At 37.9% G+C, this 23,620-nt stretch overlaps 1 protein-coding gene across 20 annotated transcripts in view; it reads right to left on the reverse strand.

The window, feature by feature from the left end:
* The window catches only part of SYNE1 (spectrin repeat containing nuclear envelope protein 1), a 453,644-nt gene that overhangs the window by 53,909 nt on the left and 376,115 nt on the right, over positions 1 to 23,620 (reverse strand). For 19 of the 20 annotated variants that reach the window (XM_029223419.1, XM_029223418.1, XM_029223413.1 and 16 more), the window contains 4 exons: positions 22,460 to 22,585; positions 19,504 to 19,659; positions 9,463 to 9,621; positions 6,466 to 6,632 (listed from right to left, as the gene is read on the reverse strand). In XM_029223419.1, coding sequence (XP_029079252.1) covers positions 6,466 to 6,632; positions 9,463 to 9,621; positions 19,504 to 19,659; positions 22,460 to 22,585 — 608 coding nt within the window. Of the gene's footprint in view, positions 1 to 6,465; positions 6,633 to 9,462; positions 9,622 to 16,510; positions 17,980 to 19,503; positions 19,660 to 22,459; positions 22,586 to 23,620 lie in introns of those variants that run through there. The other variant, XM_029223426.1, reaches the window with a different exon arrangement.

A 23,620-nucleotide genomic window follows, 5' to 3' on the forward strand; every position in this document is an offset into this window, starting at 1 on the left:
TGGTAATTTAATAAAAAATGACTAATGCTGTCTGCTTTAAATCCTTTTTGGATTTTAACATACATACACACAAATAACTTACAAATAAATAAATAGATAATGAACATTTGCTAAGTTTTTTTTTTTTAAAGGCCAATATGATGAATTGCAACTAAAATAAAACAAAGCATTTGGTTCTGGTTGTGTGACTTGACTGCTTTTAAAATAGTAATACATTTTCTTTATAAAAGAAACAATGCATTTTACATTTAAAAAATTCCAGAAAACTTGGTTATAAATAAAATTATTTTAAAAATCCTGCTACTTAAAGATATACTATTGTGAATTCTTTATAAAACAATCACTCCACTGATATATTATTTTTATCAGGAATGTAAATATGTAAATTTGGTTACAGGAATATATTGGTCATAATTCCATAACAGTAGACAAATTTGCTTTTTCTTGATTAGGGCTAACATTAAAAAAACTTAGATCTTTAAAATTTTTTATTGCCATTATTTCGTTAGTTTAATTCCCTTTTACTTTATATAGTTTTTCCCATGGGTTAATTTTTTTTTCCATGTTCATTATCCTTAGCACAATATATTTATTCTAATGAATTAAACATAAGGCAAGGCTTTAAAGACACAATTATTGTAGTACCGAAAAAATGGCAATAATATCAATTTCCACCAAAAGGGAAAATACTGGATAAATCACGCTGTATAAATGGAACATGGAATGTTCTGTGGAATGAACTGTGGAATGCTCTGCAGCCGTCTAAAAGAATAAGACTGGCACATATAGCATTTTATAGTATACACGGTCCTTTCCCCTATGTTGTCTCATCGGAGATGTGGCAGTTGTTTTGATGAACACTTTGAAAATGAGAGGGCTCAGAGAGGTTATACAGTTAAGCCCTAGGTCACACAGCTGGAACAAGGTGAGCTAAACCTAGGACTCTTGATTAGTTCTTGGTCATTTCCTTGCTTGCTGCTTCAAAGAATTCCTGATCCTGCCTTGACTTTTCTGAATGGATCACCATGAGGTAATACCAGCCACAAATTCCAAGAATTAAGTTTTCTTTTTCCTCTTGTTTGGGCAGGACTCCCATTAGACTGAAACCCCTTCTGAGGGCAGCTGCTACAACTTTGCAAAGCCTTCCTTGTACTGCACAAGCCTCTAAACTCCCTCTGGGATGACAGCTGACATTTGTTGATTGAGCACTTCACTGTGCTAAGTGGTTTACAGGTACCACCTCATTTAATCCCCCTGATAACCTTTGACACCGTGTAATTGAAGCACTGAGAAGATAAGTAATTTGGCAAACATCTGTAGGTGAAGCAGAAACACCTTATAATTCAGGCAAAAGCCCTAAGCCCAGGCTCTGCTATATTCTTATCTGTATGTAGGGCACATTTCAAACACTATGTCTCAGATTGAGAAACTCAACAAATACTGGAGTGACAATTATATGCAAAGAACTATGTTAGGTTCTGGGATTACTGTGGTGATCAAGTTAGATACTTACATTTCAATAGAGGAAAGAAACTTTAAACAATCTATCACACGAGATATTTATTATAATCAAGAGAAATGCTATGGACTCTGTACAGAAAGCCTACTGAGCAGATGAGAAGAATCTAATCTCATCTAGAGAAAAGGAGGAGCATGGAGAAGAATTAGGGGCTGGCCTGGCCAGACAGAGGAGAGAGAGCAGGAAGAAGTAACAGAAAGGGGAAGGCCCTGAGGTGAGGAACTACGTGTATCCTCACTTTACCTTTTACCCTTATTTGGATGGGAACCATTTTCTTTTTCATCCCAGAGGGGTGTCTGCAAACTATGTCTGGCCACCTGTTTTGGTAATAAAATGTTACTGGAACCTGTTGCTTCTCTACACACTGTCTAAGGCTGCTTTTGTGATTCAATGGAAGAGGGCTTTGTCAGGGACTGTTCAGCCCACACAGCCTAGATTATCTACCATATGGCCCCAAGCAGAGAGTTCGCCAGCTTCTGCCCTGTAGCAACATGCAGAGGAAGTACTTCATAAACAGGAGGCATTCCATAGTTTTAAAAAATTATATTTGTTTTTACTTCTATACAATGTTTAAGGGAATTATAATTAAAACACAGATTAAAAACAACCAGTCATAAAGGACCACATACTGTATGATATCGTGTATATGAACTGTCCAGAATAGGTAAATCTAAACAGGCAGGAAGTGAATTAGTAGTTGCCTGGGACTGGAGGAAAAGGAGGGAGGGCAGAAAGGAAAAAAGAGGTTAAAGTTTTTATTTGGGGGTGACGAAAATGTTTTAAAATTGATTATGGTGATGGATGCACAGCTCTGTAAATATACTAAAAGTCACTGAATTGTATACTTTTGATATATGAGTTGTATGGTATGTGAATTGTATCTCAATAAAACTATTATTAAAAAAAAAAGAACGAAATAACTAATGTGTGCTTTGTTTTTGGTGATGGGTATTTAGGTTTGGTAGAGGAAATAAGAATGTCCTTATATTAGAGAGTCCAGTTAACTAAAAAAAAGTCATTACAGCAGGGCAAACAACTTGAGTCTGACGTTCCTAGATACCAAGATGGGAAATGTTTAATAATGTATTCTCTATCATTAGAAGCTCTGAACTACTGATGCTAAAAGACATTTTCTGTTAGTGCTAGGCGCTGGAAAAATTCCCATGTGGGTTTTTGCATAAGGTCCACTGATAAAATGAGAGCTAGAGTCCTTGAAGACAGTTTTACAGAAATTACAGTTACACCAATTTTTTTTACATAAATTATAGTTACAGTCAAATTATATTGACTCTTAATGAAAGCTAAAGGCTCAGAAATGCTTTTAATTATCTAGGCCAGCACTGATCAACAGAACTTTCTGAGATGATGAGAATGTTCTGTGTCTGCCGTATCCAATAAGGTAGACAGTATCCTCGTGAGGTTATTGAGCACTGGAAATGTGCCTAGTGCAACTGACTGTAATTAAAATTGAATTCTAATTTAATTGGGGGCTTCCCTGGTGGCTCAGTGGTTAAGAATCCGCCTGCCAATGCAGGGGACACCTGTTCAATCTCTGGTCCAACAAGATCCCACATGCCGCGGAGCAACTAAGCTCGTGCGCAACAACTACTGAGCGTGCACTCTTAGAGCCCGAGAGCCACAACTACTGAGCACACGTGCCACAACTACTGAAGCCCACGCGCCTAGAGCCCGTGCTCCGCAACAAGAGAAGCCACCGCAACGAGAAGCCCACGCACTGCAATGAAGAGTAGCCCCCGCTCGCTGCAACTAGAGAAAGCCGGCGCACAGCAACGAAACCCAACACAGCCAAAAATAAATAAATAAGATAAAATAAAAATAAAATCAGATTGTTTTAAAAAAATTCTAATTTAATTGTATTCCATTTCAACTCATTTAAATTGCCACATGTAGCTAGTGACTGCTATATTGAACTGAGTAGGTCTAGAAAGTATACTATAACATTATCCACTGAGCCCTAAAAATAACTGAGCAAACTTTTTTGTTATCCTAAAAAACTGACAATGCTTGGTGACAGTCAGTTTAAAAATTCAAAGCAAAACATATCTACTTTGTACTTAGAATGGTCTAAGCTAATCTACTATAACAGGAATCTGACTCAAAGTTATGCATTCTATTTGTATATAACAGGTTATTATCAGTGAATCTTCTTTCTTTTTTCCATCTTTCTGTTAGCTGGGAAGCTGTTCACCTGAAAATATGATCATCTTCAAAAATAACCTCTCCATTCCCAAGAGCATCAAAACAACATGAAAATACCCAAAGGCATAAGTTACGTTCTGCTTCAATTAATCAATGTTAAAAAAATTTGGAAGAGGGAAGAGTAGTGAATGAGACTGAATCATAGAAACTTAGTATTTCAGCTGGCAGGTCATAGTTGAAGATGGGTGTGGAAGACAGTCATCTTGCCTGTGCATTAGCACAGGCAATAAACCAAAAAGTCGAAAGCAAACGTGAGGGCTAAGTGTCATTTAGGAGAGGCTTCAAGGAACTATGAATCCAGTGTGGCATTAAACCTCAGGACAAATGAATGGTCAAAATGTCATCTGGTCTACGTTGGAAGGAGACAATTAGAAATGGACAATATATATATTACATCTGTGTATAATGAGATTCTACAAAAGTAGGAACATATGAGCATTTTAGTGACTACATGCAAGCCTGTGTACCCTATATTTAATTGATTCAAATTTACTAATGTGTCTTTGGAAAAATAAACTAAATAACACCTACAAAATTCTTGATAGAAAAACTAGATAGAAAAGTTACAAATCAACATGGCTTTGAGGAGTAAACAACTAACTCATTGTATGTAACGCTGGCTACCAGCTGGGCATACACCGAACTAGCAGCTTGTGATTAAATTAAATTAAATGTAAAACATTTTGACTTAGTGCAACCCCATATTCCACACCACTGAACCAACTAGAAATTAGAGAAGGATATCAACTAGTTTAACTGGATTACATGGAAATGAAAGCCAATCCATGAGTCATAATCTGACTGAAAAAAATCCAGGGATGTTTACCAAGTGGGCGGCTTCCCTAAGAAGGGTATTTATAGCACAAAGGGCTTCAGTTCCTCCCTCTGAAATAAGATTTGGTTAACAGTGACTGAGAAGTGAGGCTAAACATAGCACTGGGGTTCTAAAATCTACCAATGCCTAAATACTTACAGTAGTTTAAGCTGCACTGTTAAGTTTCCATCTCTTTATGGTACTTTTACTAAGGCATTTAGCACATCATTTTAATTGATTTCTTCACATGTCTAAATTCCCACTATGAACTCCTTGAAGAAAGGGCTTCAGTCTTTGTACCTCCTATATCTCTCATAGTCGCTGTCAGTACTTCACAAAGGACTGGGAAATTAGATTGTAGAAATAAACAACAGAACCTAACTTCCTTTTAATTGTATTCTCTAGAACAGGGACAAAGAAGTCATAAGCTTGGCAGGTAGGAGAGTGCAGTATTCTAGGGCACTCTGCCACTCAGCACGTGCATGACCAGGGACAAACCTGAGCCTCAGCATTTCACATCTGGAAAATGGGTATAATAATAATACCCACCTCAAAGAATGTTGTGAACAGCACACGAGAAGATGTGCATGAAGTCTTTAGCATGGTCATTGCTACAAACTAAGGGTTTAGTAAATGTTAGCTATTATAATACTACCGTTAAACATTTTAAAAATTGGTCAACATCGATTCCATTTTTGTTTCATTCTCACTAAAACAAATTATAATCTCACCTTCTTAAAGGAGACCCTCTTTGATAACTCCCTTATAGAAAAAGAAATATACTAAATGTTTTTAAAATCAACACATGGACTTGCCATGCCCATATCAAGTCTTTGTGGGTACACAGTATTCAAAAGGCACTATTTCATGTCCACCTTCATGCAGCATGGCTAAGGAAAAGAATCCGGATTTTTTAAAAAGTGTATTTTGGGATAGCTCCCAAATGGCTGTGAATCAGAAGCATGTGTAAACATTCCAACTCTCCTAACTGCCATAAAGAAGACTATCCATTCAAATATTATTCATTCATACATTCATTCAAATATTTATTGAGCCCCAACTGCATTCAGGTATATTCTTGGTGCTTGTGATATACAGTGAATAGAATGGACAAGGATGCCTGCCCTCATGGAGGCTACATTCCAACAAGAAGCAAAGTTCACCTCAAATAAAGCATCTACCTAGCCCTTCCCTTTAAAAAATAACCCTTATGTCAAATGACACAGTGCTTCATTCAATCATATCAGATTTCTATATTGCTAGTAAAGATCCTTAGATACTTTTTCTTTTTGACTTTTATCCCTTTCGCTCACCCTGCCCTTCCGCAACAGAAACTGAATGTAACATTCCTCTCAGATATGTGGCAGACACGTACAGTTATCACTAGCGTTAAATACAAAATTACAGTAATGCAGCAGATTATTTTTACGTCTAAGCAGAATGGCAATAATTAGATTTATTCCCACACCTTGCTAATCAAAAAGACAGTAGGAATGTGATTATATATATGTATATATTAATTAACTATACTATATTTATATAATTTTATATATATATATATTTTGCCACTTCAGACAAACACACCCTCCACAGATACTGGTCAGCAGTTTCACTTTCTTCCTTATAGGAAGTTGAGTACTATGAAGCCCCAGAATAAAGAATTTTCTCTTGGGAATGGATTTTGTCTGGATATGACTTTCCCTCTTTCAGTTAAATGCAAACACCACTGAATTTATGAAATAAGAAGGAGAATTTTAAAGTTAACGAAAGTGACATTTATGAGACAAGCATGAACTAAAATGGTGGGATAAAGAACACAGAGATTTATTGGACGATCTTTAGCTGAAATGGAAGGCAGCCTGAAAGCTTTGAGATTCTGCATGTGTGTCCTATTGACTAAGGTCCTTTTTACCTGGCTGCCATGAGGTCCAGGAGGTGCTGCCATCGGTCATTGATCTTCCCGAGCTTGTATTCAATCTCAGATGCTTTGCTTTCATGGCTGGCTCGGGCAAGTCGTTCTCCCATTTGCTGGAGCTGTATTTTGTTCTCTTGGGCAATAGCAATTTCCTCTTGATAATCCTGTGTAATAAATGGCAATCACAGAGGTCAGAAAGCATATTCTTGATGCATTCAGTCTGGCTCTACTAGAAACATGATAATTACAGTTTTCTACTGCTTGGAAATAGTTCAGGCATAAGGAACACTGTGTGAATATGAGTCCCAGTACACAAGAATTAGTGGTACCTGTTATTTTCGGTATGTAGGCAAAGTCCAGATTGAATTTTTATACAGATGTTCTTAAAGGAAATGGGGGTGCTTTCCATTTACTTTAAATGGGCATTAAAAAAAGCAATAAACGTATATACATAGAAACAAAAGATAAAGCTGGAAGGATTTCAATGCTGGGAAGTTATACCTTGTTGCTCTAATCACCAACCACATGTTATATTTAGAATCAATCCTCATACAAATAGCTGACAAGACACTAATAAGATGTGTGACTATGTGTGTATATGTAAATGTATATATGTATGTGTATGTCAACTGTTACTTGTGCAGAATGATTTAAAAGACTACTTTCATTTTAAAGAGCTGTCCTCTATACAGCGTCAATATTTTACAGCACATAAATCATTGGCAAATTAACTCTCAAGAACAATAACCATTGGTCTTAGAGGATCAATGGGTCTCAAACCTTCCTCATCTATCCAGTTTCTGTAGCAGCTCCTCTTAAAGATTGTTTTAGGTAAGAAGGACAGGCTCTCAATGTGGTCTATAGTAACAGAAAGGCCACTGAACAGTATGATTTAAATGATGATGAAAGGACATCTCCCCTTGACCCCTACCTGTCCCCCCACCCTCCCCCCAGCCTCTGGACCAACTGATCCTCTTAATTTCTTGTCATAGTGACAGCATCCAAACTTTAGAATCACGTTTTTTATTTCTGGCTTAAGCTCCTGTTAGGCAGCAAATATTTTCTCAGCAAAATAATATACCCAGACAGATATTATAGGAATATGGGTATCTTCACCTTCTATTGCTCTCAAGTTACCTTGGTAACAGGGCTACCCTCTCAAATCAGTTATCTAAGTAAAAAGGGCCCCAGAGAATGGATGGAGCCGGTGAAATTTTATTCTACTGCGGTTGTGAATGCTTCCTCAGGCCCAGCACCTCCACCTACTCTCCTTTCTATGTTACTTCAAGCCCATGGGAGTCAAAGACCAACATACCGGGTGCATTTCTTAATAGTTATAATGTGTTATTACAAATTTGAGATGATATTACTGAGAAATGTTTATTTCAAAGGAATTATGCCAAGCTTAAAATAGTATTTATAGTAAAATAATACTCTTAGGTTGTCTTTTAAAGTACCATGTTGAGTGTTAATGCCAGTAGGTACCCATACCATGGTTACAGTCTGTTTATTAATTTCTTTTTTCTAAGTTGTCAAAATTACCAAGCCTCCATGTTATTTTTCTTTACAGAAGAGATACCACATGGGGTAAGCTCATAAAGACTTTATTTTAAAGTCCATAACTTATTATATATACAGAATTGTATAGTTGATATTTTAAAAATTATTCCAAATGTTACCAAAGAGTATAACAAAATTATCTGTGTGTCAAGCCCCCAAAATATGCATCTTAAATTTCATGATAAAATCAATCAGAGTATAAATACATTTCATTAAAATTTATTCTGTAGCAAACTTCACTATAATACCTATTATACATTAATCGTGTCTGGTAGAACATTATCTGACACCCAGAAACCAGCAAAGGGCGGAGCTTTTAGCAGATGCTGCAATGAAATCTGTATCATCTCCGCCCACATTTTAAAGGCTTTACAATAACAAATATACAAATGCTGATGCCTAGAACTTGCAATTTTAAGTAAACCTATAGAGTTATCCATATCACATACTGGCTCTGGAGTTTTTGTTTTTCCGTGTATATGCCCAAGCACATACATGAGAGAAAAATAAACTCCAAAGCCAAGATGTAATATTAATAACTTTGTAGGTAAATATATTTTTCCTAATAATTAGTTATATTTCTTTTCATAATGAATGAAGCTCTAATTCATTTATTCAGTAAGTAATGACTGAGTACTTATGAAAAGTCAGGCACTGCTCTGGTTGCAGGAGATACAGCAATGAACAAAACAGACAAAGTCCCTGCTCCCGTGAGGCTTACAGTCCAGTGGGGCTTCACTGTAGACAGATAATAAACAAGTAAATTGGGAAAATGCATTGTACTTCAGATGGTGATATGTACTTAGAAGGGAGATAAAATTTAAATGATTAGCTGTTCAAAAACAGTGTGGAAACACCACTGAAACCATCAAAAACATTTTTAAATGCTAGTAAATTTGACCAGTCCTGTATAGACATGAAAAATGATCTAGATCTATTTGAGCATATAAAATAGTTTAATAATCATACATAACTTGAAATTAATATGAAGCTAAAATTCTCAGGAAAGTCCTCATTCCTGTAACTGTCTATAAATCATGACTTACAGAGAAAATGTCAGTTTAATTGATCCTAGGAATTTTTTCTTTTAGTTCCTCTCTGGTGATTTTACCTCTTGAAAAACAAACAATAAATCAACTATACTTCAATTAAAAACAAAGACAACCAACACATAAATAATTCCTGCTGAACAGGTAGATAAAATCTAAAAATACTGAACATTATCTATCGGTAGATAATCTATTTCATCGCGAATTGAAAATATTCTATATATTCTGTATGTAAAGGAGGTCTTTTCAGTCAAGTTTATTTTATATTAAAAAGATAAAATGTTTATAATAGAGTGCTCCTTTCTCAAGAAAGTAACTAGGAGCAAGGTTGTCTTCTGTACCCATTAAAAGATCATCTAAGCACATGTAGCCACACATCTCATACCTTCCTGAGCTTCTCAATCATTTCTTCAATGAGAATGTCTCCATTCTGAGAAATTTTGCTTTCCATCTGAGTCAACCATTCGCAAAGCTCCTTGTTCTTTTCACTGAAGACGGCCCATTCATTCAGTCTTTCACTTACTTGCTGCTGCCTTAAAGAGAGCTGAAAAGTTTAAAATGGGAGAAAATGCAAAAGCATCATCAGAGTGGAGCTCATACCCTGAGGAAAAGAGCAAATAAACTCTGTTGGGTCGACTAAGATGAGCAGTAGTTGTGCATCTCTTTAGGCCACTGTTCCCTGAGGCCCAGTCCCAGGAGCTCTGCTCCAGCCTAGCGAGTTTCACAAGTGGGAGACACTGAATCCGCTACTTCCCTCCCGAAGAGCCACATGCACATTCACTTATTAAAGGTTCTGAACAATCTAGCTTCTCGGGACTTCCCTGGTGGTGCAGTGGTTAAGAATCCACCTGCCAGTGCAGGGGACATGCGTTCGAACCCTGGTCCTGGAAGATCCCACGTGCCACGGAGCAACTGAGCCCACGTGCCACAGCTACTGAAGCCCACGTGCCTAGAGCCCGTAAGCCACAACTACGGAGCCCGCAAGCCACAACTACTGAAGCCCGCGCTCCTAGAGCCCGTGCTCCGCAACAAGAGAAGCCACCGCAATGAGAAGTCCGCGCACTGCAATGAAGAGTAGCCCCCACTAGAGAAAGCCCGTGCATGGCAATGAAGACCCAACGCAGCCAAAAATACATAAATAAATAAATTTATTTTAAAAAAATCTAGCTTCTCACTACAGTTGGTTCTGTGCAGCTATGATACAGGATCATGGAATGTACTTTTACTAAAAAGGAAAGAAACAGGAAAGAAAAGAAGGAATAAGAAAAGGAGGAAGGTAAAGGGTAGAAAAAAAGAAAAGAAGGAAAGAAATACAAAAGAAGGAAGGAAAAGGGAAAAAGGAAAGAAAAAAAAGGAAAGAAAAATAGGGAAGGAGGGGAGAATTAATTGAGCGTCAGGTGTCAGGAGAGAGTGGAGTGCCAGTGGAAGAGGCACAATCCCTGATCAGCTCTATCTTGATCACTTTACTTTGAGCAAGTTCTTTTATTTCCCTGCCTGCTTTCTATTTTGATTTTTGTATCTTTGTTTCTTTTCTCCTGTAACAGCTTTGCTGAGATGTAGTTTCCACACCATTTCCTGTTTAAAGTGTGCGACTCAGCTCTTTTCAGCATGTTCACAGTTTCAAAGCCACCACCACCATCAATGCTATAACATGTTCATCAATATTAAAAAAAACCCCAAACCCCCTGTACCCATCAGTACTCACTCCTTTGCCTACCCCTGCACCCTCCTCCCAACCTTAACCTACTCTCTATCTCTGTGAATTTGTCTATTCTGGACATTTCATGTAAATGGAATCATTTGATGTGCTATCTTTTGTGATGGGCTCCTTTCACTTAGCATAATGTTTTTAAGGTTCATCCATGTTGGAGCATGCGTCAGTACTTCATTCCTTTTTATTGCTGAACATATGTTTCCATATAGATATACCACATTTTATTTATCAATTCATCTATTGATGGACATTTGAGCTGTGTCCACTTTTTAGCTATTATGAATAATGCTGCTATGAACATTTGAGTACAAGTGTTTGTGTGGACATATGTTTCATTTCTCTTGGGGCACATTCCCAGGAGTAGACTTGCTGGGTAATATGGCAACAGTACAGATTGTTTTGTGAAGTGCCTGTGACATTTTACATTCCCACCAGTAGTAGGGTTCCAATTTCTCCACATCCTCACCAACACCTGTTATTATCTGTCTTCTGGATTGCAGTCATCCTACTGGATATAAAGTGCTATCTCATTGTGGTTCTGATTTGCATTTCCCTGATGGCTAATGATGTTGAGAATCTTTTCATATTCTTGGCCATTTGTATGTCTTCTTTGGAGAACTATCTGGTCAAATTTCTTGCCCATTTCTTAATTGGATTGTTTTTTATTATTGAGTTTTAATAGTTCTTTATACAATAAACAAATATATACAATACGCCTGTTTTCTTATCTCTAGGTCTAGAATGATCCTTTCCAGAATTCTAAAACTTTCTGACATCATAATACTCTTGTCTTTGCAGTGCTGGTTGAGATACTAAGAAATGTTTCTAGTTGAGCTAAACTGCACGTTAGCAAAATAAAATGCGATCTCAGTGGTAAGAAGATGATCCACTTTTGCAGACATTCTAAACAGTCATGTTGATAATGCTAGACATTCTGCTATATATCCCACCACATTAAACACCTACCTTTCAATTTTCCTTTTTCCGGCAATACTTTATTATGAAAAACATCAGACATACAGAAAAGTTGAAGGAATTGTATGGTAAACAGCTATGATATATTCCCTAGACTCTAAAATTGTTAACATTTTGCTACATTTTGCTTTAACACATACAATCCTTTATCCATGGATCTATTTTACTCTTCAATGCATTTTGAATTAATTTCCTTTTTTTTTTTTTTTTTTTTTTTTTAGCGGTATGTGGGCCTCTCACTGATGTGGCCTCTCCCATTGCGGAGCACAGGCTCCGGACACGCAGGCTCAGCAGCCATGGCTCACGGGCCCAGCCGCTCCGCGGCATGTGGGATCCTCCCGGACCGTGGCACGAACCCGTGTCCCCTGCATCGGCAGGCGGACTCTCAACCACTGCGTCACCAGGGAAGCCCGAGTTTCCTTTTTTTAAATGAAAATGAAAATATTTCTAAGGTGTTATACACTTCCTAGTTAGCAATTCTGCCTAGGGTTGGCTCTGTTAATGATTAGGTAAATAATATTCAAGGTCCCTCACAGCCCCAAATGTCTGTGATTCTACATCCTAGAAAAGGGTGGGAATTAATCACATGAAAAAGAATAAAATACCTAGGAATAAACCTACCTAAGCAGGCAAAAGACCTATACTCTGAAAACTATAAGATGCTGATGAAAGAAATTGAAGATCACACAAACAGATGAAAAGAAATACCATGGTCTTGGATTGGAAGAATCTATATTGTTAAAATGACCATACTACCTAAGGCAATCTACAGATTCAATGCAATCTCTATAAAATTACCAATGGCGTTTTTCACAGAACTAGAATAAAATAATTTTTAATGTGTATGGAAACACAAAAGACTCTGAATAGCCAAAGCAATCTTGAAAAAGAAAAAGGGAGCTGGAGGAATCAGGATCCCTGACTTCAGACTATACTACAAAGCCACAGTAACCAAAACAGTATGGTACTAGCACAAAAAACAGACACATAGATCAATGGAACAGGACAGAAAGCCCAGAAATAAACCCATGCACCTATGGCCAACTAATCTTCAACAAAGAAGACAAGAATATATAATGGAGAAAAGACAGTCTCTTCAATAAATGATGCTGGGAAAACTGGACAGCTACATGTAAAAGAATGAAATTAGAACATTCTCTAATAACATACACAAAAATAAACTCAAAATGGATTAAAGACCTAAAGATAAGACTGGATACTAAAAAACACCTAGAGGAAAACATAGGCAGACACTTTATGACATAAATCACAGCAATATCTTTTTGGATCCATATCCTGGAGTAATGGAAATAAAAACAAAAATAAACAGATGGGACCTAATTAAACTTAAAAGCTTTTGCATGGCAAAGGAAACCATAAACAAAATGAAAAGACAACCTACAGAATGGGAGAAAATAATTGCAAACGATGCGACCGACAAGGGATTAGTTTCCAAAATATACAAATAGCTCATACAGCTCAATATGAAACAAACAACCCAATCAAAAAATGGGCAGAAGATCTAAACAGACATTTCTCCAAAGAAGACATACAGATGGCTAACAGGCAATGAAAAAATGCTCAACATCACTAATTATTAGAGAAAGGCAAATCAAAGCTACAATGAGGTATCACCTGACACTGGTCAGAATGGCCATCATCAAAAAGTCTATAAATAATAAGTGCTTGAGAGGGCGTAGAGAAAAAGGAACCCTCCAACACTGTTGGTGGGAATGTAAATTGGTGCAGCCACTATGGAGAACAGTACGGAGGTTCCTTAAAAAACTAAAAATGGGGCTTCCCTGGTGGTGCAGTGGTTGAGAGTCCGCCTGCCGATGCAGGGGACACGGGTTCGTGCCCCGGTCCGGGAAGATCCCACATGCCGTGGAGCGGCTGGGCCCGTGAGCCATGGCCGCTGAGCCTGCGCGTCCGGAGCCTGTGCTCTGCAACGGGAGAGGCCACAACAGTGAGAGGCCCGCGTACCGCAAAAAAAAACCCCAAAAAACTAAAAATGGCGTTACTATATGATCCTGCAACCCCAATCCTGGGCATATACCTGAGAAACCTCTAATTTGAAAAGATGAATGCACCCCTATGTTCACAGCAGCACTATTTACAATAGCTAAGACATGGAAGCAACCTAAGTGTCCATCAACAGACGAATGAATAAAGAAGATGTGGTGTGTGTATACACACACACACACACACACACACACACACACACACACACACTGGAATATTACTCAGCCATAAAAAATAATGAAATAATGCCATCTGTAGCAACATGGATGGATCTAGAGATGATCATATTAAGTGAAGTCAGAGAAAGACAAATATCATATGACATCACTTATATGTGGAATCTAAAAACATGATACAAATGAACTTATTTACAAAACAGAAACAGACTCACAGACATAGAAAACAAACTTATGGTTACCAAAGGGGACAGCGGGTGGGGGGGGGGCGGGATAAATTAGGAGGTTGGGATTAACATATACACACTACTATGTATAAAATAGATAACCAACAAGGACCTACTGTATAGCACACAGACCTATAATCAATATCTTGCAATAACCAATAATGGAAAAGAACCTGAAAAAGAATACATATATATTCTGAATCACTTTACTGTACACCTGAAACTAACACAACATTGTAAATTAACTATACTTCAATTAAAAAAATGGTTAAAAAAATACTGGAGAAGTTCTCTCAAAAAAAAAAAATAAAAGTGTTGGGAATCAGACTATGAGCCCAGGATACCTATACCAGGGCCAAGCTTAGTGAGCTGCTTAGATGGCGAACCCCATAACCTGCCATAATTTTTGAAATGCCACCATTAGAAATTCACTCTTTTGAGTTAATATGATCTTTTAAAATAAAAATTTCTCTGGGTAGAGTGACACTGGTTAATCCATTAAGTACTTCCCCACTAGTATAATTCAGTTTACCATGAATTTTTCTTTGAGGCAGAAAAATACAGAACAACAGTGCATTTACTTGGTGTGGGTATTGATAGGAAGGTGAAAAACCAAGACAACAAGATTAAAAGTTTTGGAGACAAATTTCACCTACGTTAAAGCTCTACCAAGACAGCACTGAAGAGTACAATCCGTCCAGCACCATTTTCCTCTCAATCTCTGATAGCAGAGTGTCATCTGATCTGCTAAGATTTTGAACTTTCTCGTGGATATGACTTTCTTTTTCATTCACAGAGCAGCAGAGTCAGGCTGGTATTAAAATTCTGCTTCGACTGATGTCCAAGCTGAAACTATATTTTCATAGTTGAAACTGCCTGCCATGCAAAGGTTAGAAACCCCTGCCTTTCAGACTTCAGACTAACAAGTCTTGCTATGTGCATCGCCTCTCTGCCTCTTCCCCCAAATCTTGGCCATCAGCAAGAATAAATTCTAGGGCTTTTCTCAACAACATCTGCGGGGAAGACGACTACATAACAGAAAAATATTATTACTTTGAGGGGTAGGTATTACTCTGATTTCAGAGACAGGGATAGAGGAGGTCAGACAAATTTGAGGCATTTGTTTATATCAGTACAAAATAGAACCAGCAAAGGGATTCCCTGGCGGTCCAGTGGTTAGACTGGAAAGACGCCACGCTTTCACTGCTGAGGGCCGGGGTTCAATCCCTGGTTGGGGAACTAAGATCCTGCAAGCTGCACGGCATGGCCAAAAAAAAAAAAGGACCAGCAGCAGCAAAGCTTGAATCTCTGATACACTCTGATGCAGGTTTTTGCAATATAACATTATGATCAAATATGCAGAGGCAGAGGAGGTTCAAAAACAATCTCCATCACTTACTAATGGTATGACCAGGGCAAGGTTACTCATCTTTCTTAAGCTTTATTTTTGTCATTTGTAAATTAATCTTTCATTTGTTCCAAAATTCATTAAACAAATGTTTCTGGTTTGCAGTAAACATGTGTCTACTATGTGCCATGTACTGTCTTATGCACCGTAATACTGTAAGCTCATAATACAATATATTCTTCAAACAGGAAAATAATTTTAGAAAGTGACCAGTATATCCTAAAGACTTAACAAACGTTCAGTCTACTTAACTATATACGACAACAGGGCATCATTTGAGTTTTTAATATTTTTTTCTCCTGACACTCATGTTATTCAATAAGCAGCTTAAATATATATTTCTAGTCTTTCTCACATACCATGCAAGTGTTGCTTTCATTTCATTTGCTTATGCAGAGCAACAGTTGAAGGAAGAAACAGGTAGGCCACAAGCTCTGGTTACAAACTGGCGCCTCAATCTTTTCAAAAGATTTAAATTAATAACGGGGACCGAATTTTCCTTTTGGTTTGTAAAACTAATATTTAGGCTGTACGATAAGTGAGCTTTACCATCACTGTCTTTGAGTTCAGTGGAAACCCTTAAATTACTTATCAGTTTAGCACATATTTACGTCTTCTCAAGGGTATAAACGCGCTGCACTGCCAACAGCTGACAAACACCAGCTAAAACCCCCAGAGCGTGAGGCAGCTGAACAGGAAACACATCCTTTTCTGCTTCAGATATTTTTCCCGTGACAATTTGAAAGAACACCGAGCAATTACAATGATGATATATTTATATCTCAACTGGAATTACACACAGCTCTACAAACCAAAACAGGAATTAAAAGCAAATACAAGCCACGGCTGTACACAGGCACAACAAACCATTTGGTGAGTCTATTTGAAGACAGGATGCTTTTCTCCATTACCTCTAGTCTGTGATGCTTATGAACAGGGCGGCCGCCTCCTCCTTGCCTGCAGCCCCAATCAATCCGGACCTCCGACCGATTGCTTCTATTGGAATATGAACGCACTACTTGGTCTTTAACAGAGGGATTATGCCATGTTTCTCTAAAGTTTTTAACTTTGAAAATGAGACATAGGCACAAGCTCGTTTCCTTTTGCGGTTTCATACTTGACAGAAGTTCTCCGGAAACACTAACTCAAGAAGTAGTAACTGGTCTGTATTTCTCCTTACAATTATACCCTGACACCTTTGGTATGAATCACATGACTAAACTCTCACTGGTTTAAATAATGCTGTTTAGACTGAAGTAATGTGAGACAAGTATGCTTTAGCTTCATGCCTTAACACACTCAATATAGAAAGCTTCTAGAAACACTATGTTTCTGCTTCCTCTTTTTTTTTTTTACTTGTCTGGTCTACTCACAGGTGCAAGGTATTAATCTCTTTACAGCATGCCATATGATCAACAGAAGCTTTCAAAATGTATTTCTAAACAGACTGTCGCCTAGATATGTTTAACTCTGGTAAGTAATTTTACAACATATAAACTTTTCTTTGCTTTTTTCCTTTTCTAGCTTTAGTGAGATATAAGTGACGTATAACACTGTGTAAGTTTAAGATGTACAACACGATGATTTGATATTCATATATATGGTGAAACGATTACCACAAGGTTAATTAACATCTCTATCACCTCACATAATTACCATTCTATGTTGTGTGGTGAGAACATTTAAGATCTACTCTCTTAGCAACTTTCAAATATATAATCCAGTCTGTTAACAATAGTCCCCATGCTGTACATCAGATCCCTGGAACTTATTCATCTTGTAACTGGAAGTTTGTATCCTTTGTACCTGGTGGCATTCTTACATAGTATCAGTTTCCCTAAATCAAAAAGTATTACATAATTATAATCTTCTTACCTTCCTAAATATTCAGAAACCTTGTCGTTATTTTACATTTAGAGGAACATAAGATATAAAATAATATCCTAAAGTCTTGTCTTAATAATCAACAGTAGAAACGCTCAGCTGTTTTAGGCACTGGAGATGCAAAGAAAGGGTTTGTCCTCAAGGGCTTCACGATCTTGAACTCAAGTCACAGGTATTAAAAAAGAAGAAGAAGGAGAAAAAGAAGGAGAAGGAGAAAAAGAAGGAGAAGAAGGAGAAGAGGAAAAAAAGGAACAAGGCACTGTCACATGATGGCATAGACCAAAAGGGAAATGGGCATTCAGAGGAACAGAGGTCTGAGCATTTCAAACAATGGCATCACAAGAGTACTGGAATTCAACAGAAGAGGATAGTTTAGAAAATCAGAAAGGAAGGAATAGTCTACGCAGGAAGTCTAGACAGGAACAATGGCCTGAGCAAGGTCTTGGCATAGAGAAGTTCATGGTAGGTTTGGGAAGGAGATGGAAGCCAATATCTAAGGTGTTATCTCTCTGAAAGCTTTAGAGACATCAATTAGCTACAGAAATGGATCTAGTCTAATTCATTTCACATAATATGCTAAAAAGTACTGAGTCAGCAAAGCAGTGCTAGACTTTTCCCAGTTTTAAGAAAAACAGATGAATAAGGCTCACAAGGGTAACTGAACATTGCTGTGGGCATTTTCCAATATCTGTACCCACCAAATATCTTTCATTTATATATGCTATGATAAAATCTTTACATCTAAAAGTGTACACTAATTTACTGGATAGTACTGATTTTGGACTGAAGAACTCAGAAAAGAATAAAGTGTGATGAACATCACCACACTCCATGTAAGTTTCTCACTGTTCATTGAGAATACAGAACTCTGGGGAAAGTGGCTAAATTAATTTTGAATGCAAATCATTAACATATTTATGAAAATCATCTTACAATTATTTTTTTAAAAAGCACACACACACACAAATACACACACACACACACACACACACACGAAACTGTTCACACATTTACCAAGTGTGCTCCAGAGTTTTTCTCTAGTTCATCCTTCCAACACCTGCTTTTCCCCAGCCAGGTCCTCTCTCTGCTCTACTCCTGTGCCTTTTTCAAGCTGCAACCTTGTCTAGCACATCCACGTTCTCCCTCTACACCAAGCTGTCCCTTCGACTCTGATCTCAGCACTCGATTCAAGAGTTATCCAGTTCAACAAGCATTTCCTTTATTCTCTGCAATCCACACTGCCCTTAGTTTGTAGGGACATCTACTGTAGCTTGTGAAATTCACAATAATTAATGTGAATGATTCACTTAACAAATACGCATCATAACCTATTTTGTGCCAGACAAGGCAATCGAGGTACAGGAAGGAACACGACAGCAGGAACACGGTTCCTGCTTCCTGGAGGCTATGATCTCAAGGCTATGAGTCGGAGCCATTCTTCACTTGAGGGACTATCTGTTATTCCTCTTTGCCTCAACTGTCCTCTCTTTGCTACTCCAGCAATCTTTCCCTTTCATTTCCAAATCAAAACCCAATCTGGGATCTCTTTTAAGGTATTGTGCACACAGAACGTACTTACTAAATAAATAAAATATGGCTAAAAATGCCATACACCCACGAATTATGAAGAAACAACTATGGTAGATCAACAGCAATAATAAATGTTAAATGTACAAAACCACTCACAGCATTAGCTACGACTGCAAATAAAACCTTGTTTTTTCACATTTAAAGTAAGAAAGAGACCACCAATATCTACCTAGCAAAACCACATCTATGAACCACAAAACTGTATTTCCTCTTTAAAATATTTTGACAGCCAGTAAAAGAAAGGGCAAGAGAATCCAGTTTGGATGCATTTAAAATATAGTGTTAAGATACAATTGTCTTAATCTGAAGCATTCTTATAATAAGCACAGTGTCTTCCTCTATCCAAATGTGGACATAGCCACCGACATTCCAAATCGTCTTCCAGTTCTCTACCTTTCTGAGCGGATACTGAGACCAGAGTTTGTCTCACCTGGTGGCATAGTTCTTCCCACTGCCTTTGCAGAAGCTCCATGCGTTCGTTAAGGATGGAGATATCGTCTGCACTGATGTAGGCACAGACCGCATCCTTCAGCACCGTCAGCCGTGCCAGGTCATCTGTCCAGCTCCCAACTGCATTTTCCAATTCCTAGATTTAAAAAAAAGCACAAAACTTGAATACCCATGGGCATCTATCATCAACAGTTTCTGAGGTGTATTCGGAATCCCCTCTTGATGTCATTACATTTCCATCCCATTCTATTTGAACATCCAACTTAGTAGCTACTTTATTTGCTTCCTACATAATCTGATAATTTGCCAAGGTCTTCTTATATAATACCAGGTTGCTTGCAGAATCTTTCCTAATGGGAAATGGAAATCTATTTCCCATTTCATTGATCTTTTCTGATCGTCTTTTCTAGTTCAAGTTTCATCACTGCATTGATCTTCCTTAGTTTTAAACCAACATTACCTTTGTCCCAAGTGACTGATCATGTTAATGAAATATTAAAAAAAAACCCCAAACTACCAGATTTAACTTTCATGTTCAAAGACTGTCAGTTGCTACATTCTGTGATACAGGTTTACAATGTAGTAGCTGAAAGGATCAGTTGCTGTTATTACTCAGTTTAAAATAATGGACTGAATACGTTTTCTGCAGGAGAAGAGATTTCTTTAAGTTACTGGAAAAAATATGTATTTTCTCCTTTTGGGGAACGATTTAAGGAAAAATCCAATATTTGAATGAGTTGACAATAGTTTTTGCAATGCTTTGAACAGATGACTAGTTTTACAATTTGTACAGCTCTTGCTTTTTGCCAGCTGTTGACGTTTTTAGATTCCAGCTAATTTTGTACATGAATAGAGTATTTCACATGGCTTTTTCCCTCTCTTTTTGTCTCTTCATACAGGAGACAAGTTTCCAAAGGCAAAGTCAATTAGTGGTACCGTCTGAGGCTAATCTCAGGCAATTTAAGCAAACTAGGTTATAGCCTGAATTTTCTAGGTGATTGCTTTGTTTTGCTGCTAAGGTGGTTTGCGGAAGAGTAGCAGAGAGCTGGACCAAAATGCATCCTTCTAATCTCCAAACTTAATAGCAGGTGTGTTTGTAACTGTTGTGTATTTTGGGAAATGAGGTCCCATGGTAACAGTATTTGGCTGAAAGACCAAACTATCCAGGTGTATTAAATATGCAGCATTTCTGCTTATAACCATAGACATATTAAATTGTCATATCAATGTAAAGATTTTCCTCTTTTTATACCAATTTTCAACTCCCAGCCCCCCAACTCAAACATCAGATTTGGTGTATGGGTTAAAAGAGAAACACCACCTTCAGAAACCAACTGTTTCAGACTCACAGACTCTATTTTAGATGAATCTGTGTGGTAAAAATATAGCCTTTGGGTTCAGGAAACCCTAATATTTACTAAGTTTGAAAAGTTACTGAACTTCTAGCTGCCTCACTTTTCACATCTGTAGAAGGGAATAGCAGACTGTGCTCATGACCTTGCGTTCTTGCCAACTAAGATAACACTGGTTAGCCACTGGCATACAGGAGGAGCCCAGTAAATTCCCATTCTTGCTTGTTGAAAGTTTTCTTTAATCATTTGTCATAAATTCACAGGCACAGACTTAAAACAAATTCTTTTTAATCTTTGCATACTACTGAATTTATACCTCAAGATAGTATTTCTCTCCCTTGCCATCCATGACATAAAGTATACTACCTTTTCATTTCCCTAAATCTGCTTCTTTCAAATTTCAAAGATCATCCTTACATTTTAATAGTGAAGAAAATTTCTTATATCCACCCTTTTCATGATTTCCAGACTTCTTTAAAAATTAATCTTTCTTAAAGGCTTACAGCCTCTTAGCCAAAAAGAAGCAGAGAACTCCTGATCAAAATTCAAATCATTTAAGTCTGTGTGAAGTTTTCAACAGAATTACTCCAGTGCAGTAATTTGCAAATGACTTGGAGAACATGAGGACATGTCATCTGGGGGGAAAAAAGCATTTTTAAGGGTAGTTGTGATTTTCTCTGCATACTGCTCAGCAGAGAACTGCTATTCAGGCACTGCACTTGCCTACACAGGAGTGAACGGAACAAATCCTACAGACACTAAATCATGTTGGTCTCAGTGAGCTCCCCATGCAGGGAGGGGTCTGTATTAGCTTCTGATTTGCTTCCAAGTGCCATCTGAAGTGTTGATCATAACCTTTAAATAGTTAGGGCCCTGAGCATCTGAAGGATTGTGCGTCTCCATGCAGTAACTGAAAGCAGCTACTCATAGTTCCTACTTTTTTTTTTTTTTTGCGGTACGCGGGCCTCTCACTGTTGTGGCCTCTCCCGTTGCGGAGCACAGGCTCCGGACGCGCAGGCTCAGCGGCCATGGCTCACGGGCCCAGCCGCTCCGCGGCATGTGGGATCTTCCCGGACCGGGGCACGAACGCGCGTCCCCTGCATCGGCAGGCGGACCCTTAACCACTGCGCCACCAGGGAAGCCCATAGTTCCTACTTTTCTTACAGGAAAGAGCCTGGAGGGCAGCGTGTATTTCTCCAAGGGCCATCAGCTGCAGGATTTCCAGGTTGCTGAGCCTCACTCTTCTTTCTGTGAGCTAGACTCTTCTAGAATGACTCTCCAGTGTGGACCCTTTAAAAAGATTGTCTTCATTGCTCTTAACCTAGTTTTTAAATACCTTTTAATGTTGTGTTTTACATTTTCATTTACTTACTTAAGGTAATCCATAAACTAGTCTATAATTTCATCGACTGCAATAAATCAACAACCAAGTTTCACCAGAGTTGTCTGCCCTAATGCAAAATACCAGAAACTTGCACCTACACGCAGACATTCATAGGAGCTTGACTGAAGCATGCTTTCAAAGGCGTTATTATACTGGAAGCACAAGTAGTTGCCGGTTAAAAGCTCAGTCCAGCGATTTACCTTGCCACGCATCTGCTCCGCGTGGAGCCCGTCGTGGTGATCTGGCAGAGGTGGGGAGAGCCTCTTTTTGAAGGTTCGTAGTTTCTCCAGAGAATCAGCTATTCCGTTTTCACATTTTTCCCAGTCCTATAATGGGAAGCAAAAGAAATTTCATGGATTTTTAAGGAGCAGGAAGTTGGAAAACAAGAAAAACTCTCTTCTCAATTCCCAGAGGAAGAATTAAAGTTACACTGATGATACTGTGAAAGCGCCCACATGCACGCTACAGGGGGGAGCATGGGAAGAGCTGAGTTCTAAACTGGACGGTTCTCATCATCTGGGTGACTGCAAGCAGGTAATGCACTATGTGTTGCTTATGAAAACTGAAATGATACACAAACTCTCTATAATTGTATTAAAGGATTAAAGGAAAAGATGGGTGCCAAGACACCAAGTACTAGACACCCAGAATATTACGGGTACTCAAAAATGTTACTTGAATCCAAATCTATCTGCAGAGGTGAGAGTATGAACACAGTACTTTGCCTCTTTCCTAACTCCACCCATAATGGCACTAATGTCTACACTACCTCAATGCACTCTAAAGGATAGAAAAGAGGATATGAAATCTCTTTCAGGGTGAAAAATACATATAGGTAAGAGAAGTGACATGAAATGTAAAAATAATATAACCCTGACTCTGATTCAATTCAATATATAAGTAGTATGAGCCACTTAGATTTGAATTGTTACAGAAGTAGAAACATACAGCTCTAAAAAGCATGGCATTTGACTGGCTTTCTCTTGATGGTACTGAAACATATGTAACAAAGGGCTAAATGTGTAAAACATAAAACCTATCCAAAGAAAAAAAGTAGAGGAAGAAAAATAATGCACAATTTTTTAAATGTAAACCTTATATGCCAGCTACTGGTAAGTGTTCTGAAGGATAGAATGGTGGTGTGGAATGTGGAGATCCCTATGTACTGACAAAAGAAAACATACATGATGTGCTTGTGTTTTGGAAGATTACACGCCAAAGGTGACAAGAGTTCCCTCTGGGGAAGATTCTAGGATTTGGGTGGTGGTGTAGGGGAAATTTCATTTTTTACTCTCTATGCTTCAATTATTATCTACATCTTTTTCAGACACATGTATTTCTTAAGTAATTAGAAAAGAAAA

This window comes from Monodon monoceros, unplaced genomic scaffold, assembly GCF_005190385.1.
Source record: "Monodon monoceros isolate NGI ecotype Baffin Bay Population unplaced genomic scaffold, NGI_Narwhal_1 Super_Scaffold_15, whole genome shotgun sequence".
Taxonomy (NCBI): Eukaryota; Metazoa; Chordata; class Mammalia; order Artiodactyla; family Monodontidae; genus Monodon; species Monodon monoceros.